At 43.2% G+C, this 19061-nt stretch overlaps 1 protein-coding gene across 1 annotated transcript in view; it reads right to left on the bottom strand.

The window, feature by feature from the left end:
* Nucleotides 1–293: 293 nt before the first annotated feature.
* DENND6B (DENN domain containing 6B) overlaps nt 294–19061 on the bottom strand; it is a 63259-nt gene continuing 44491 nt past the window's right edge. The window contains exons 15-20 of the mRNA XM_077264351.1: nt 18937–19026; nt 18633–18686; nt 16037–16146; nt 9809–9911; nt 7446–7520; nt 294–1791 (exon numbers count right to left, since the gene is read on the bottom strand). Of these exons, the coding sequence (XP_077120466.1) occupies nt 1669–1791; nt 7446–7520; nt 9809–9911; nt 16037–16146; nt 18633–18686; nt 18937–19026 (555 nt within the window). The 3' untranslated portion in view covers nt 294–1668. The remainder of the gene's footprint in view (nt 1792–7445; nt 7521–9808; nt 9912–16036; nt 16147–18632; nt 18687–18936; nt 19027–19061) is intronic.

Genomic DNA, 19061 nt, shown 5'->3' with positions numbered 1-19061 from the left:
TAAAAAATAGTTGACTAAAATAATAAAGCAATCATATATAAAGATATATGATTGCTTTATTATTTTAATCATATATAAAGATATATGATTGCTTTATTATTTTAATCATATATAAAGATATATGATTGCTTTATTATTTTTCCCTGGTTCACTAATTTATTTTAAAACAAAAAAAACAAACCATTAAGGTCTGACATAGTCCATGGTAACTGATGTAGCCCACAAATGGAAACCTGAAACTGAACTACGTTGGACCTGCGTGGCACCTTTTTTTTTAATATTTTTTTTTTTTTATAAAATTGGTGAACGAGGGACAGTGTCTTGTTTTTATTTCTCTGTGTTTGAGGTTTCCATTTGTGGGCTACGTCTGATTTCCTGGTCCACATCAGACTTGCATGGGTTTTTCTTTTGTAATAAAATACATTGGTGAACCAGGTAGTGTTTATTATTTTTATGTGTTTTTTTTTTTACTTTTTAGAACTGGGTTAGTAATGGGGGTGGCTGAATGACACCTCTCCATTACTAGGACCAGGGCTTTATGTCAGCTGTGTTTTTGGACAGTTCACAGCTGACATAAACCCCAAGTCCCATTACCCCGATTGCCAACGCACCAGGTTAATCGGGAAGAGCAAAGGCAAAGAGCCAGTCTCTAATGTGATGCTCAACTTCTGAGGCAGCTGTGGGCTTGTATTTTTAGGCTGGGAAAGGCCAATAACCAGGAATTTTCACAGCATCATAATATAAGCGCACAGCTGTCTGCTTTACCTTTGCTGGCTTCATAAAATAAGAGGGACCCCACATCACTTTTTGTTAGTTATTTGGTTACATAAGTATAAAACGCTGTAGAATAAACTCCATGTGAAAGGCACTAAAGAGTGCAATTTTAAAATATGTAGGGGGGTTATGAAATTATATATCTGCAGGATATCTATTTATGATCTATTATATATCTAAAATCTTTCTATAATCTATATCTTTATATACGGTAGTTTTTTTTTCTCCTGTGTTTGGAGATGCAATTTCCTGGTTCCTCTGAGATGTGTGCGTAAAATACAGATGTCATATGGATGGTCTGTGGGCCGTATATATTTTTTCTTACACCCATAGACTTGCATTAGCGAGTTTCGTGCGATTTATGAGTCCACATGCAGCACGCTGTGATTTTTATTTTTCCCCCACATCGAATACAGGTGAGAAAACAATAGCAGATTTGCACTGCCTCATGGATAACATTGGTCCATGTGCAATCCGATTTTTTTTATCAGATTGCACTTGTCTATTTTATATGCAAGTGTGAATGAGCCCTAAGGGCCGTACCAGCCTGAAACACTTGTCTACTTCTCTGGACTTGCTGTCCATCATCTTATCACAGGGTGAGCTGACACCTCCTGCTTTGATCAGTAGACTAATGTTCCACATTCATTTATCAGGAGTTGGGTTGTGCTTGTCATGAGTGCATATCCCATATAATTCTCAGCGCTACGTAGTGTGCTATATTGTATTGTGCCAATGAGAATAACACTTGCTCTCACTAAAGTATGCTGGGGAGATTTCTCTAAATGAAGTCCTAATAAGTCGGCTTCCTGATGTCTGTACAGGTGTAGGGTCGTAATGGAGCAGAAAGATGTTCACTGATGACTGGCATATTACTGGATGCTGTGGCATTCGTTAGTGGGGATGCAAAATGCTCTGCAGGTCTTCAGGAAGGGAGCCAATGACTTCATCAATATGAAGTTTCAGTCTGTTCAGTGAAGCAGGGCTGATGGGAAGGTGTTGTCTGTGAGCCCGAACCTGGAAAGCAAGACCGTGAACACAGGTTGCAGAGCTACTGAAAGGTCGAAACTTGACCTCTCCTAGACTCATCATACACCGAGAATGAGGCCGGGATCACACATACGCGAGATACGGCCGAGTCTCGCAGGTGAAAACCCAGCTCTGGCACCGGCACTCCGGAGCGGAGCGTGCAGCCGCACAGCAATACATGGAGCCGCACGCTCCGCTCCGGAGTGCCGGCGCGAGAGCTGGGTTTTCACTTGCGAGACTAGGCCGTATCTCGTGTATGTGTGATCCCGGCCTAATACTTCCATCTCTACTGTGATCTAAAAAATACTTTGTTTAAATGCATAAAGTCTTATTTTTATTGAGTATTATTATTAATATAATTAAGATATTCTATTAATGTTATTTGCAAGTGATTAAGGACATGTAATTGTGATACAACTAATAATTAGGACATCAATATAATAGTGGGTGGAAGTACATTCCCAAATAGCCTCTTAAAGGTTCCAGGAATATTTTTTTGGAATGCAACATGCACACTGTCAGGATTCTGCTGGTTGCTGGAGAAATTGTCATGTGACCGCTCCATAGGAGATTTGTATAATTAAGCTCACATGTCGACTAGCTTCATTCAAAAGAAAACTGAGAAAAGCAGGAACAGAATCTAGAAGACAACCACTCCAGCAAGAAAATCGCGGAATCCTGACAATGTAGTTATGACACATTATTAGGACTCATCACGATGTAGTTAGAGTGACTACAGAAATTTGTGCCTGGATCGCCACTCAAAACGCAGCCTTTCTGATACAGCAATAATAAACATAAAAAGTACACATAATTGGTATTGCCGTTTGGCGAATGCTGTAAAAAAACAGCCAAAAAATGTTGCTTTTTCATCATAGTGACTCACAAAAAAGTTAATAAAAAGCGATCTAAAAGTCATATGTAAAAACATATGATACAAATGAAAACGCCAAAACGTCCCGCAAAAAACAAGCACTAATATGGCGCAAAAAAATAAAAAAAGTTACCGCTCTCAGAATAGGATGATGCAAAAACAAATTCATTTTGCTAAAATATTGTTTTTAGTGTTTAAACATAGCAAATCATAAAACCTATATAAATCTGGTATCGCTGTAATCGTACCGACCCAAGAAACAAATCGGTCTTATAGTTTTTACCGCACGATGATAAGTTTAGTAACTCTTTGTGTACCTACCAGTATATTTACGAGTATGGATCTCCTTACCGTAATAGGTATGTCATAGCAACAGATTATTTTATTTCACAATATAATTTAAGCACTATAATCAATGTAATGAAAACAAAGGGACACAGAAATTACTAGTCTATGTACAGAAATTAGTATATTATTTTTGTGAAGTCCATTGGTCATTTTTATTCTATTACAGTATGCATCTTTAGGCATATTTTAGATGCGCTCAAAAAAGTTTGGTTAAAGTTTGAAGAAGGCTATTCTTCTTTAGACCTCTGCATTGTAATATGGATACACAGAGATAAAGACAAACAGCTATTTGTTAAAGTGAACCTGTCAGCAGGATTGTGCACAGTAACCTGCAGACACGGTCAGGTCGGCGCCGTTATACTGATTAGGCCGGTGCGAATCTCTCGCATCAATCCCCGGCACTGCCGCTGGCACTCGGGACCGGAGCGTTCAGCAGCATAGAAATACATGCAGCCGCACACTCTGGTCCCGAGTGCCAGCGGCAGTGCCGGGTATTGATGCGAGATACTCGCGTGAGTTTCTTGCATTGCACTCGCAAGTGTGACGCCGGCCTTACAATGGTACCTGGGTTGATGAACTCCAGCTTGTGGTTGTTTAATCTTTATTTTCCGTTCCGAGTTAATGATATGCTCGTGCCCCGGGGCAAGCCTGGAGAGGGGTCTGCATGTGGTGCTCTGATTACATGTTCTTACTGATGACATATGACAGGTCACTGACACCTCACTGACCTGCCCCCTGGTTTACATAATGATCATTATATATACATACAAAAAGCCCTTCTGCAGACAGACGCCAGCCGTGGCACCTACGCTGCAGTATAATCGCAGGTGTAATGTGCATATAATTATTATGCTTGAGGTTATCCTAATATATATATATATATATATATATATATATATATATATATATATATATATATATATAATACACACATTTGAAAATGGTGCCCACCGTGCCTGCGCAGTTGCAGCTATTGGCGCATATAGAGGTGATCTGATAGCTGCTATTGCGCAGGCGGCACCATCTTGCTAGAGAAAAGAAAATTTCCTCCTCCAAGGAAAACTTGGAACTTCAACCATAATAATTACACGCACATTACACATGCGATCATGCGGCAGCACAAGTGCCACTGCCGGAACCTGCCTGTAAGATTTTTATTTTTTTTTCAATATATATACCATATTTCTCTGATTATAAGACTCTCCGGTCCGCACCCTAAATTTTGAGGGGAAAAATAGGAAATCTTTTTTATTTTTATAAAATGGTGGTGCTTCTTATAATCCATGCGTCCTATTGCTTACTGGGGGTGGTGAAGCGGGGTCCCAGGTCCGCTGCTGGAGGAGGCAGGAGTGGGATGATTGTTGTGAAATTGGATTCTGGGCTCCCCCGGTGGCCACTGGTGGAATTGAACTTGTGTGCATCATCCTCTCTGTTCACCTGTTCCCATCAGGATGTGGGAGTCTCTATATAACCTTGCTCCTCTGTCAGTTTCATGCCGGTCAACAATGTAATCAGAAGCCTTTCTTTGCATGTTCCTGCTACTAGACAACTCCCAGCTAAGTTGGACTTTCGTCCTAGTTTGTTTTTGCATTTTGTTCCAGTTCACAGCTGCTGTTTCGTTACTGTGTCTGGAAAGCTCTTGTGATCTGAAATTGCCACTCTGATGTTATGAGTTAATACTAGAGTCTTAAAGTAATTTCTGGATGGTGTTTTGATAGGGTTTTCAGCTGACCATGAAAGTGCCCTTTCTGTCTTCCTGCTATCTAGTAAGCGGACCTCGATTTTGCTAAACCTATTTTCATACTACGTTTGTCATTTCATCTAAAATCACCGCCAATATATGTGGGGGCCTCTGTCTGCCTTTTGGGGAAATTTCTCTAGAGGTGAGCCAGGACTGTATTTTCCTCTGCTAGGATTAGTTAGTCCTCCGGCTGGCGCTGGGCGTCTAGGGATAAAACGTAGGCACGCTACCCGGCCACTGTTAATTGTGCGGCAGGTTTAGTTCATGGTCAGTTTAGATTCCATCTTCCAAGAGCTAGTTCTTATATATGCTGGGCTATGTTCTCTCGCCATTGAGAATCATGACAGATGATGCTGGGATGAGGGGGTGTTCCGATGTGCGGCACGCTGCTGCGGGTGTCCAGTGCTTCTGCGAGTGTCCGGCGCTGCGGGGTGCCCGGCGGTACCGCGGCTGTCTCCGGTGCTGCGGGGGCTCTGCCGACATTTTGTGAAGGGCCAGAGCCCCCGCAGTTCCATGGTTTCCTGTGCGGTGGAATCTGGGAAAATAGCCGCCGTGGGACAGCACATGTGCAGATGGAGATCTTGGCACCAAGATCTCGGGAGATGAAATCTCAGCGCTGGAATCTCATCTCCCGAGATCTTGGTGCCGAGATCTCCATCTGTGCATGTGCCACCCCCCGGAAGCCATTTTCCCGGAGTCCACCGCACAGGAAATCATGGAACTGCGGGGGCTCTGGCCTTTCACAAAATTTCAGCAGAGCCCCAGCAGCACCGGAGACACCCGCAGCAGCACCGGACACCTGCAGCACAGCCGCACGCCCTCTCATTCTCATAGCCTGCGCCTATAGAAACAGTATCGGTAAGGTATATCCGCATTATTAGACGCACCCCCATTTTCCCCAAAAAATTTTTGGGAAAAAGTGTGTCTTATAATCCGAAAAGTACAGTATATGATATTCATTATGTAAACTAGGGGACAGGTCAGTGAGGGATAAGTTTTGGAAGAAGTCCGTAGGCACTACTATGGTTGTGGTGCTCAAGTAGGTGCCCAAACCGTACAATATTAGAGATAAACTTGGCACACACGTCGTGAGATGCAGTGAAGATTTAATATAAACAAAGTACATACAGTAGACGTTTCGGTCACTTTCGGACCTTCATCAATGTACCTCACTTTGAGATAACAGATTTTGGGGTCACAAAGGGTAAAATACCCCACTTGTAAAAGGACAGCAGTCTTAGGTAAGGCCGTAACAGGCGCAAATGGCAGAAGTAACGGACGCGGCATCCACCGCTAGTCCCGTGCGTCACGGTGGGGTATTTTACCCTAAGCAGAGCTAAGAGCTAAGCAGAGCACCACATGAAGCCCCCTACAGGCCACCCCGGAGTATGAGAATCTCATTAACTGAAAATAAAGATTAAGGCCATGTGCACACGTTCAGTATTTTTCGCGTTTTTTCACTATAAAAACGCTTACATATGCCTCTTATTATTTACAGTGTATTCCGCATTTCTTGTGCAAATGTTGAATTTTTTTCCGCAAAAAAATCGCATAGCGGAAAAAAAAGCAACATGTTCATTGAATTTGCGGAATTGCGGGGATTCCGCACAACTAGGAATGCATTGATTTGCTTACTTTCCGCATGTGGCTGTGCCCACCATGCGGGAAGTAAGCAGATCATGTGCGGTTGGTACCCAGGGTGGAGGAGAGGAGACTCTCCTCCACGGACTGGGCACCATATAACTGGTAAAAAAAAGAATTAAAATAAAAAATAGTCATATACTCACCCTCTGATGGCCCCCGAGTCTTCCTGCCTCTCATCGGTGCACGCTGCCGCTTCCGTTCCTATAGATGGTGTGGTGAAGGACCTGCGATGACGTCGCTGTCTTGTGATTGGTCGCGTGACCGCTCAAGTGACCGCGACGTCATCGAAGGTCCTGCACACACACACCATCTATAGGAACGGACGCCGCTGAGGAGATCGGCTGTCTGCAGGTGAGTATAACCATTTTTTTTATTTTTTTTATTATTTTTAAACATTCTATCTTTTACTATTGATGCTGCATAAGCAGCATCTATAGTAAAAAGTTGGTCACACTTGTCAAACACTATGTTTGACAAGTGTGACCAACCTGTCAGTCAGTTTTCCAAGCGATGCTACAGATCGCTTGGAAAACTTTAGCATTCTGCAAGCTAATTTCGCTTGCAAAATGCTAAAAAAAACGGGAAAAATACGCAAAAAAAAAATGCGGATTTCTTGCAGAAAATTTCCGGTTTTCTTCAGGAAATTTCTGCAAGAAATCCTGACGTGTGCACATACCCTGAGAAACAACCATAAGATGGATTTCATCAACCAAGGTATAATTTTAATCAGTATTACGGTGCCGACCTAACACTGTTTGTAGTTACTGTGCACAATCCTGCTGACAGGTTCCCTTTAAAGACCAAGAATTGTCTCAGACAAACAAGGCACTAAGAAGTTTATGCAATTATGAGACAAAGCCAGAAGTGGATCCAGTAAGAAGATGAAGTACAAAGTTGTTCCTTTCTATTCCCATTACTGTTGATTTCACTTCTGTTTGAATGAATAAAGGATTTGGGATTTTAATACTAAGACATGCAACTGAAAAGAATGTATAAATTCTGACGTTTAATTTATGGAATTTTTAGATACAATACCAGTTTGTCTCTCAGTTTCAGTACTAGATCCACAATCTCCACCTCTGATTTGTTCTTAATCCATGCTGTTATATTCTGTGATAAATGCACAAAGTATCACAAGTCATCTACACGGCACATACATTTATTATACCGTATGTTTATTACTTCAGCAGTTTTATTATATATCTGCTTCTTATTGTTTACCACAAGTGACTCCCTCATAAAATCTTATAACATAAGGAAAAAGTGTAAATTCTGGATATTATACAGTAGAATTTAAAAAAAATCTAATTTGAAAAGGCAAACCACGCTAAAATGCACTTAAAATCAAATGCCACAGTACTCCTGAAATTAATTCTGCATGTATAATGTAGGTGGCTATGCAGATAAATGTCCTACCTAAATCTGACTGGTGTTCAGCTTGTACAAGTACTCAGATATGTCCGTAATCCAGTTTCCAGTGAACAGAGAAATAGAAGTTAAATATATTTGCCCGTCGATTTCCTAGCATGTGGATGATGGGTGCTCCTGGTCTGTGGATGGTAGATGTACGAAGTGCCTGTGCAGAGCTCCAGCCGGCCGCCCTAGCACACACTTGCCACAATAGAAGCATTCAAGTCACTCACTGGGGAATAGTCTGTGATGCAGAATCTATAGATCTAGACGTCACTCTGTTTCAGCAGACTTAGATACACCTATTGTGGCGAGTGTGTGCTAGCGCTGCAGGCCGGAGCGCTGCACAGGCACTTTGTGCATCTACCATCCACAGACCAGAAATACTCATCACCCACATACTAGAAAATCGAATGCAAATATGTTCAACTTCTGTTTCTCCATTCACTTGGTCCAGGAGTCACACTGGCAGTCTATGGCTGCTTACCAGAGCCCTGTGGACTTCCTCCTATTTATTACCATCCTCCGCACCTCTGATTAGTAGTTCTAGTGTGATGCTACACATGTGTGTAATATATGTACATATATGTAATAGTAAGCCAGAGTAGGTGGACTTCAAGTGAGCTGGTCAGTCAGAAACGAATCAGAGAATAAATTAAGTAGAAGTGGTTTATTTGTCAGCACGTTTCAGAGTCAAATCTGACTCCTTCCTCAGGACACCCACATATAAAACTCTTCTACATGTGGTTGTCCTGAAGGAGTCCGATTGGATTCTGAAACGCGTTGACAAACCACTTCTAATTAATTTATTTGCATTTATTTGACTGGCTTTCTATCTGATAATAAAACTGATGTTCAATTGAATCTTGGAATCTGGCCTGTAAATGTATTGTTGTGGGTAGTGATCTCCTTGTCAGGTCATTTATAGTTGACTGATATCTGGTCAGAACTGCATTTAACATACATTAGTGGGATCTTCAGATCCAAAAATGTATATTTTTACATTTTTAGGCCGGTTTCACACGTCAGTGGCTCCGGTACGTGAGGTGACAGTTTCCTCACGTACCGGAGACACTGACACACATAGACCCATAAAAATCAATGCATCTGTTCAGATGTCATTGATTTTTTGCGGACCGTGTCTCCGTGTGCCAAACACGGAGACATGTCAGTGTTCGTGGGAGCGCACGTATTACACGGACCCATTAAAGTCAATGGGTCCGTGTAATACACGGACCTCACACGGACGTTCTCCGTCTGGGGTCCGTGTGCGTGCAGGAGACAGCGCTACAGTAAGCGCTGTCCCCCCCACATGGTGCTGAAGCCGCGATTCATATGTTCCCTGCAGCAGCGTTTGCTGCAGAGAAAATATGAATAATAGTGTTTAAAATAAAGATCTATGTGTCCGCTGTGCGCCCCCCCCCCCCGCTGTTCAGAAAATACTCACCCGCTCCCACGTTGGCTGTCACTCCTTCCTCTCTGCCCCGTGCCTCCTACCGTATGCGGTCACGTGGGGCCGCTCATTTACAATCATGAATAGTCGGCTCCGCCCCTATGGGAGGTGGAGCCACATATTCATGACTGTAAATGATCGGCCCCACGTGACCGCATACACTAGAAGCCGCGGCCAGACCAGGAAGCAGCAAGGGAGGCGGGTAAGTATTTTCTGAACAGCGGGGGGGGCGCACAGGGGGTGGGAGGGCGGCGGACACATAGATCTTTATTTTAAACACTATTATTCATATTTTCTCTGCAGCAAACGCTGCTGCAGGGAACATATGAATCGCGGCTTCAGCACGATGCAGGGTACCACACGCGTGGGTACCACACGCTCCGTGTGGTACCCACTCGCCATACGGGCGGCACACGTGTGCCGCACGTATGGCCTACGTGAGTTCCCAGGCACATGGACACGGATAACTCCGGTACCGATTTATTCCGGTACCTGAATTATCTGGACGTGTGGGACAGCCCTTAGAAACACTTACTGCTTCACAGATGACTTTGAGATGTGCCGTTTCCAGTCTTTCTCTCATCTCTTTCTGTTTATGCCGATACCAGCCATCAAAATGAGGAGACTTCAAGAACCGTCTAGAATAATTGTGAGAGCAGAGAGAATCAAGCATAATACAGGATATATCCCCCGCCTAAGCCTGGAGTATTAGCAGGCAAATGGTGGCTAGACTTTACTATCCGGTTTGGACAGACATACATCATATATATCATCTTATATGTCAAGCTGTGTTCACACGTCCAGTTATCATCCCTTTAATAGATCCAGTATTTAAAAAAAAACTGGATCCATTACAAATGGTTGCAAAATGGAAATTAATAAACAAATTTGTCTAAAAAAAAAAAAAAATCAGTTTAAAAACAGACATTGGCTTTTGCTTGGCAGCTTTTTTTTCCTATTTTGTATGGATTCATTTTTACGAGGGGGATTCTTGTACACCTCTAGTGCTCTGTGTATTCGCAGAGCTAAAAACAGGTATGTTAATGGATGATATAACAGATGACCATCCATTATGATCCATTTCCCAGAGGCTTAAATGTTTGAAAAAAATGGAACAAATCGCTATTTATTTTTTTGTCCAGACAAAAAAGTTCTGCAGAATACATATTTGTATCCAGTAAAATAAATAAATAAATAAATAATAATAATGGATAGCATCTGGAAATTAGGCAAATGGAAGCCATTTTATGACACTTCTGTGCTCATTCATATGAATGGATCCAGTACTGAAATATTTTATTTCCATTTTTAGAATCCAAAAAAAAGTGCTAGAACAGAAATACGGTAACTAATGAAATGTGAACAGAGCCTTTGAAAATGTGACCATTTATTTACGGCTGTAAGGCTACTTTCACACTAGCGTCAAACGACGCACGTCGCAAAGCGACTTTCCGACGCATACTGTGCGAGCGCCGCACAACGGGGGCAGCCGATGCAGTTTTTCAACGCATCCGCTGCCCCATTGTGAGGTGCGGGGAGGCGGGGGCAGAGTTCCGGCAGCGCATGCGCGGTCGGAAAAGGCGGACACGACACACCAAAAAACGTTACATGCAACGTTTTTTGGTGGCTACGGACCGACGCAACACGACGCAACCATCGCACGACGGTTGCGATGTGTGGCAATGTGTCGCACTACGTCGCTAATGCAAGTCTATGGAGAAAAAACGCATCCTGCAAGCACTTTTGCAGGATGCGTTTTTTCTACAAAATGACGCATAGCGACGTGCAGTGCACGACACTAGTGTGAAAGTAGCCTAAAACACGTCCACGCATGATAAAGGTTATGTTTATAGCAATAAATTTACTTTTCTGCAATAACAAATACAGATAATTTCTTTTCTTTTACGCTCTTTAGGAAAGTTAAAATGTCAGAAGAAATTCCACACCCAGAGAATGCTGCAAAATCGGCAAAGACAGGGTTGCATAGCCCCATTCTTGAGGTTACAGAACCCCGATCACTAAGGCCCCTTTCACACATCAGTTTTTTTGCTATCAGTCGCAATCCGTCGAATTTTGAAAAAAACGGATCCGGCAACTGATCCCACCGAATCCGTTTTTTTCTCATAGACTTGTATTAGCGACGGATGGCCTCACGTTTCATCCGTCATTCACCGGATCCTTCGAAAATTGTTTGTCCGGCGCCCAGAGACAACGGACAAAGTAATGTTTTTTGTGTACATCAAAAAAACGGACAGTGACGGATCCGTCGCCATCCGTCTTTTGCTAGAATGGAAGCCTATGGGCGCCGGATCTGTCAAATGATGGAATCCAGCAATGGATTCCGGTTTTTTAACCCCTTCACCCCCGGAGCTTTTTTCGTTTTCGTTTTTCGCTCCCCTCCTTCCCAGAGCCATAACTTTTTTATTTTTGTGTCAATATGGCCATGTGGGGGCTTATTTTTTGCGGGACAAGTTGTACTTTTGAACGATACCATTGGATTTACCATGCCGTGTAACAGAAAACGGGAAAAAAATTCCAAGTGCGATGAAATTGCAAACAAAGTGCAATCTCACACTTGTTTGGCTTTTTTGCTAGGTTCACCAAATATCTGCCATTATGATTCTCCAGGTCATTACGAGTTCATAGACACCAAATATGTCTAGGTTCTCTTTTATCTAAGTGGTAAAAAAAATTCCAAAGTTTGCAAAAAAAAAAAAAAATTGTGCCATTTTCCGATACCCGTAGCGTCTCCAATTTTCGTGATCTGGGGTCGGGAGAGGGCTTAATTTTTGCGTGCCGAGCTGGCGTTTTTAATGATACCATTTTAGTGGAGATACGTTCTTTTGATCGCCCGTTATTGCATTTTAATGCATTGTTGTGGCGACCAAAAAAACATAATTTTGGCGCTTTAATTTTTTTTCTCGCTACACCATTTAGCGATCAGGTTAATCCTTTGTTTTTATTGATAGATCGGGCGATTCTCAACGCGGCGATACCAAATATGTGTAGGTTTGATTTTTTTAAAATTGTTTTATTTTGATTGGGGCGAAAGGGGGGTGATTTGAACTTTTATATATTTTTTATTTTTTTTATATTTTTAAACATTTTTTTTTTTATTTTGGCATGCTTCAATAGCCTCCATAGGAGGCTAGAAGCATGCACTACACGATCGGCTCTGCTACATAGAGGTGAAGCACAGATCACCTCTATGTAGCAGAAAGGCAGGTGTGCTTTGAACGCCGACCACAGGGTGGCGCTCAAAGCAATCGGCCATCAGCAACCATAGAGGTTTCAAGACCTCTGGTTGTTATGGCAATGCATCGATGACCCCCGATCATGTGACGGGGGTCAGCGAGCACTTCCGGCCGCGCAGCCGGGAGCACTAGTTAAATGCCGCTGTCAGCGTTTGACAGCGGCATTTAACTAGTTAATGGGCGCGGGCGGATCATTGCGCGCACATGTCAGCTGTACAAAACAGCTGACATGTCGTGGCTTTGAGGTGGGCTCACCGCCGGAGCCCACCTCAAAGCAGGGGATCTGCCAGCTGACGTACTATTCCGTCAGCTGGCAGAAAGGGGTTAAACTAAGCATGCTCAGATTTTTTTAGGATCTAATTAGCCAGATCCGCTAGTCAGATCTGGTGAAAAAACGAATCAGTTCTTCACAATCTGCGACGGTTCCGTCGATCCGTCGAGCCAACGGATTGTGACTGACGGCAAAAAACTGATGTGTGAAAGGGGCCTAAGGGTGAGTGTCCACGGTAAGTAAATGCTGCGTGATTGACGCTGCAGCGTCAAACACGCAGCGTCCAGATGTTCTAGCATAGTGGAGGGGATTTGTTGAAATCCCGTGTCCACTATGCGTGGAAACCCGCACGCGGCGGCCCTGCGACTCCGGACATGCTGCGCGTCTTTTCAGATCGCAGCATGTCCGTACACCTTGCGGGGACGCAGCGTCCCCGCAAGGCATATCACAGGGCCCTATGGCGAGGGGTGCGATGATCCCGGATGTGTACTGTACACATCCGGCACCATCGCGTCCCAGAAAGGGGGCGGGGCTTCGCCGCTGCGGCGATACCACCGGCCATCCTGAGCGTGGACACGCACCCTAAGGGTCCCTTTCCACTTGCGAGATAAAAAACGGTCCGTAATCTGGACCGAAAAAACGGATGGAACGTATGCGATTTTCATGCGAGTGTCATGCGAGTACAATGCGATTTTTAATCGCATCATCCGTTTTTTATAATCGCATCATCCGTATGACATCCGTATTACTGTCCGATTTGTACGCACCGGTGTCCTTTGAAAAGCCGGCAATTCAGCGCGGTGTACAGTAAAATCACACTGACAGGTTAGAATAGAGTAGATATATACACATAGAATAGGTATATATACATATATATATGTCAGTGAGACACCTATATATGTATATTTATATTTAATGCAGCGCTAGATAGCATAAAAGCCGCTAATTCAATTGCCGGCTTTTAATTTCTCCTTCACAAACCCGACATGATATGAGACATGGTTTACATACAGTAAACCATCTCATATCCCCTTTTTTTTTGCATATTCCACACTACTAATGTTAGTAGTGTGTACGTGCAAAATTTGGGTGCTGTAGCTATTAAATTTAAGGGTTAACTCGCGGAAAAAATTGGCGTGGGCTCCCGCGCAATTTTCTCCGCCAGAGCGGTAAAGCCAGTGACTGAGGGCAGATATTAATAGCCAGGAGAGGGTCCATGGTTATTGGCCCCCCCATGGCTAAAAACATCTGCCCCCAGCCACCCCAGAAAAGGCACATCTGGAAGATGCGCCTATTCTGGCACTTGGCCACTCTCTTCCCACTCCCTGTAGCGGTGGGATATGGGGTAATGAAGGGTTAATGCCACCTTGCTATTGGAAGGTGACATTAAGCCAGATTAATAATGGAGAGGCGTCAATTATGTCACCTATCCATTATTAATCCAATTGTAGGAAAGGGTTAAAAAACACACACACACATGATTACAAAGTAGTTTAATGAAATAAAGACAGCGGTTGTTGTAATAATTTATTGCTCTCTCAATCCATCAGGAACACCCTCGCTTGGCAACATAATAAACGCACAAGATACATACCCTCAGATGTCAGATCACGTCCCACGAGGTAATCCATCTGAAGGGGTTAACTAATATTACAGGCAGGAGCCCTGCTAAATGCAGCTGTGTGCTCCTGCTTGTAATTCCCCGGCGAATGAATGAAATGTAGGTCATTGACCTACATTTCCTTCAGTCGCGGTGATGCGCCCCCTGGTGGATGTCCTCATATGACCTGGAGCGTGGGAAAAAGTTCCCAGGCTGCAGTTTATGAGAACATCCACCAGAGGGCGCATCACCGCGACTCAATGTAAGTACAGATCCTGCTTTCCTTTCAGCACCCGGGGGATTACAGGCACCAGTGAGTGGTTTATCGCAGCTCGTGCCTGTAATATTAGTTAACCCCTTCAGATGGATTACCTCGTGGGACATGATCGGACATCAGAAGGTATGTATCTTGTGCGGTTATTATTTTGCCAAGCGAGGGTTTCCTGATGGATTGAGAGAACAATAAATTATTACAACAACCGCTGTGTTTATTTCATTAAACTACTTTTAAATCATGTGTGTGTGTTTTTTAACCCTTTCCTACAATTGGATTAATAATGGATAGATGTCATAATTGACGCCTCTCCATTATTAATCTGGCTTAATGTCACCTTACAATAGCAAGGTGGCATTAACCCTTCATTACCCCATATCCCACCGCTACAGGGAGTGGGAAGAGAGTGGCCAAGTGCCAGAATAAGTGCATCTTCCAGATGTGCCTTTTCTGGGGTGGCTGGGGGCAGATGTTTTTAGCCACGGGGGGGCCAATAACCATGGACCCTCTCCTGGCTATTAATATCTGCCCTCAGTCACTGGCTTTACCACTCTGGCGGAGAAAATTGCGCGGGAGCCCACGCCAATTTTTTCCGCCATTTAACCCTTTATTTCAGCAGCTACAGCGCTGAAATTTTGCACATACACACTACTAACATTAGTAATGTGGAATATGCAAAAAAAAGGGGATATGAAATGGTTTACTGTATGTAAACCATGTCTCATATCCTGTCGGGTTTGTGCAGGAGAAATGAGAAGCCGGCAATTGAATTAGCGGCTTTAATGCTATCTAGTGCTGCATTAAATATAAATATACATATATAGGTGTCTCACTGACATATATATATGTATATAGACACATTCTATGTGTATATATCTAGTCTATTCTAACCTGTCAGTGTGATTTTACTGTACACCGCGCTGAATTACCGGCTTTTCAAAGGACACCGGTGCGTAAAAATCGGACAGAACTCGCATGGTGCGAGTGCTGTGCGATTTTTTTCTCGCACCCATTGACTTGCATTGGCGAGTCTCGTCCGAGAATCGCAGCAATACGCAGCATGCTGCGATTTTTTTCTCAGCCGATCCAGATTTTTCTCAGTCCGATTTCGGCTGAGAAAAAAATCGCAAATCAAAAGACACCTATTAACTAACATTGGTCCGAGTGCAATCCGATTTTTTATCGGATTGCACGCGTCCGTTTTCCTCGCAAGTGGAAAGGGACCCTAAGGGTCCCAGTGGTAAGACTCCCAGCAATCAGCAAGTTTCCTCCTATCCTCTGAATAGGGTGTAACTTGATTTTTTGGGAAGGACCCATAACTTATTTGGTTTCCATTTGGTTTTCTTAAAATCTACCTAGCTCACCTGTACAGTCCAATCCAGTCCCCCTTTATTGTGGAGCTATACTGTGGACCTGTATGCTCTAACATCTTCATTATCTCTTCTTGCTGAAATGGCCGCACTTGTGGGGGATTCTGTGCATACAGAGACACATTATCAAATGTAAGACATAGAATCTTCTGACTGTAGTTATATCAATATGGTACATAAACATACATCAGCATCAGGATCACTTAAGAGACTATCGTACAAACTAGCTTATACAAGATTACAAGATAAGGTGTGCTGACATGGAACATTGCTTATTCAGTACTGGCACTGAGTTCGCTGCTTAGGGTAAAATTATTTATCCATATGGCAACATTGCTGCATAATTAGTGTTTAAAATGTACACAGATTTACTAATCTTGTCTAATCTTAGAGTAGACAGTCGTAACATCTACTCGGTCCATGATGTGAATATCCATCATGGAAAAGGCTCAGGAGCAGAGCACAGTACAGACAGTAGGTATTGGTTGTGTCATGCAACTAACATCTGCCTCTATCAGGAGCAATCAGAGCTAGCTCCAATTGCTGCTGTTTAACCAATTAAATACTGCTGTTAATCTCTCAGGATATGTGCACACAGCGTCTTTTTCAGATGGCCAAAAAAGTCAATTTATAAGGTGGAAAACGTCTTTTTTTTTAGCATTTTTGTTAGTTTCCTGAGCCATTTTGTGACATTTTTTTTCTGCCGGCAGTTTGTTTTGGCAGTTTTTCAGCATTTTTTTAGGTGTCTTATTCCGGTTGCTGTTTTAACTTAATTAACACTAACGTGTTTTAACCCCTTCACAGCACATGATATATATCCTTGACTTTAAAATGGTCTAGAACGCTGCGCCCGCATCTTTCCCTGCAGTTGATAGCTAATTTAATCAGGCATCATGTGCCTCCAACCCCCGCGGGTGGAACGGAGTGGATCTCTGTCACTGGCATTTAACATGCGACTTATAGAAGTTTCAACCCGGACCTTGCGCTCTAGAGGCGCGGATGCGCACAGCACAACATATTTCTACAGGAGAAGCCCCTCCTTTCCTACCATTCCTATCAAGCTCAGCAATATAATAGCGACTCTGAAAAAGACCCGGCATCGGGTTGAAACATTTATAGGTCACACTCAAAACCAGAGATGAGCGAATTTGATCGGGTCAGGGCTTATTCGGCAAGCTATAGCGCTTACCAAAAGCTGCAGAGGGATCCCGGCTTTCAGGATCGCGCCGGCTGATCAGCTGTTCAGCTCTGCAGATGCATGTGTTGCAGCTTTGTGACAGTCACGACACATGTATGGAGAGCTTGTTTGTTGGATTCTCCATGCATGTGTCGTGACTGTCACACAGCCAAATAAGGCTACGTTCACATTTGCGGTCCGCGCCGCAGCGGCGCCGCATGCGTCATGCGCCCCTATATTTAACATGGGGGCGCATGGACATGCGGTGCACTTGCGTTTTGCGCCGCATGCGTCACTGCGGCGCACGCGTCCGGGCGCAGAGGACGCAGCAAGTTGCATTTTTGCTGCGTCCAAAATCAATAGAAAAAAGGACGCATGCGGCGCAAAACGCAGCGTTGTGCATGCGTTTTGCCACGTTTTTGTTTGCGTTGTGCGTTGCGGCGCCGACGCTGCGGCGCACAACGCAAATGTGAACGTAGCCTTACCCTAACCTGAGCAAATTTGCTTATCACTACTCACAACCCTTCCTCTATACCTAAGCTGAGCTTGTGTGCATTCTGAAATAAAAACAGTAAGAACTTGCATTCAACTTGAGTGTGCGGTGAATTTACTTTTCTCGATGTCCCAGGGTTTCACCACCCCCTTCCACCAGCACCTCACTTCATCCACTGGGGGCACGCCAACTCTACTGTACTATTATGTCAAGGAGCATGTCAGAGTGTATGAAGCAAGCTCAAAAACTGAGCCTGCTCTACACTGGGCAGATGCAGGTCATATTACCTGGTTGGCATCTGCCTTTAAGACCGGCAGTACTAACACTGATTGCCGCTGTTAACCTTTTAAGTGCCGCTGTCAATCACTAACAGCAGCATTTAAGTGCCACAATTTGGCCCAGGCATTTTTTGGGTGCCCATCAAACAATTGAAGGTTCAAGGCCCCTAGGACTAACAAATAAAAGTAAAAAAAAAATAAAAAAATTAGAATCACCCCTCTTTTCTCCAGTGAAAAACAAAAGAAAAAATATACATATTTGCATCTGTAAACGTCCGATCTATCAAAATATAAATTAAATTTAATTAGCCCAATCGATATACGCTGTAAAGGGGAAAATTGTGTTTTTTCAGTCACTACATCAATGCAAAAGAAAAATGTAGTAAACCAATGTCAAAACATTTTACCCCAAAATGGTATAAATAAAAACACCACCACAGCATGCAAAAAACAAGGCCTACACATAGCTCCATTAGTGGAAAGATAAAAAGTTCTGAATTTTTTAAGCCAATAAAAATAATATACATATTTGGTATCGCCATTATCATACTTATCTATAGGTTTAGTTTGATAAAAAACTAAGAAAACCAATACACATTCTCTTTGTAAGTGCTGTATATATTAAATAGCTTAGTGACTTACCTTCCAGGGAGTAATGGCGCTATGATGTGGCATTAGGCTTCCCATATAACGCTCCTGAAACAGATTACAAGCCTCAAAGAAAAACCCACAGAAAAATAGAAGACTGGAAACGCTGCAGCACGGGAGATTTAATAGGGGGGTACAGGAACCTGTGGACTTAATGCAGCAGTCAACAAATATGGGGAGTGAGGTAGCACGTCCAGTGACGCTTATTGGTTCATGCCGAAAAATAAAAGGGTTAATTTCAATAGACATGCTGCCTCATTCCCCATTTCTGAGCATAGAATAAGATAACGTTTCTTACCAAGGGAAGAGTAAAGCTCTGGGTTAAATCAAACAAGTGTTTTCGCAGCAATAGGCTGAGTGCAGAAGAAGGGAGTTTCTTCTGTAGACCCTGAAAAAGTGAAGATTAATGATTTTAACATCGAT

Source organism: Ranitomeya variabilis, chromosome 5, assembly GCF_051348905.1.
Source record: "Ranitomeya variabilis isolate aRanVar5 chromosome 5, aRanVar5.hap1, whole genome shotgun sequence".
NCBI classification, from domain to species: Eukaryota; Metazoa; Chordata; class Amphibia; order Anura; family Dendrobatidae; genus Ranitomeya; species Ranitomeya variabilis.
This window is presented reverse-complemented; position numbering and strand designations above follow the sequence as displayed.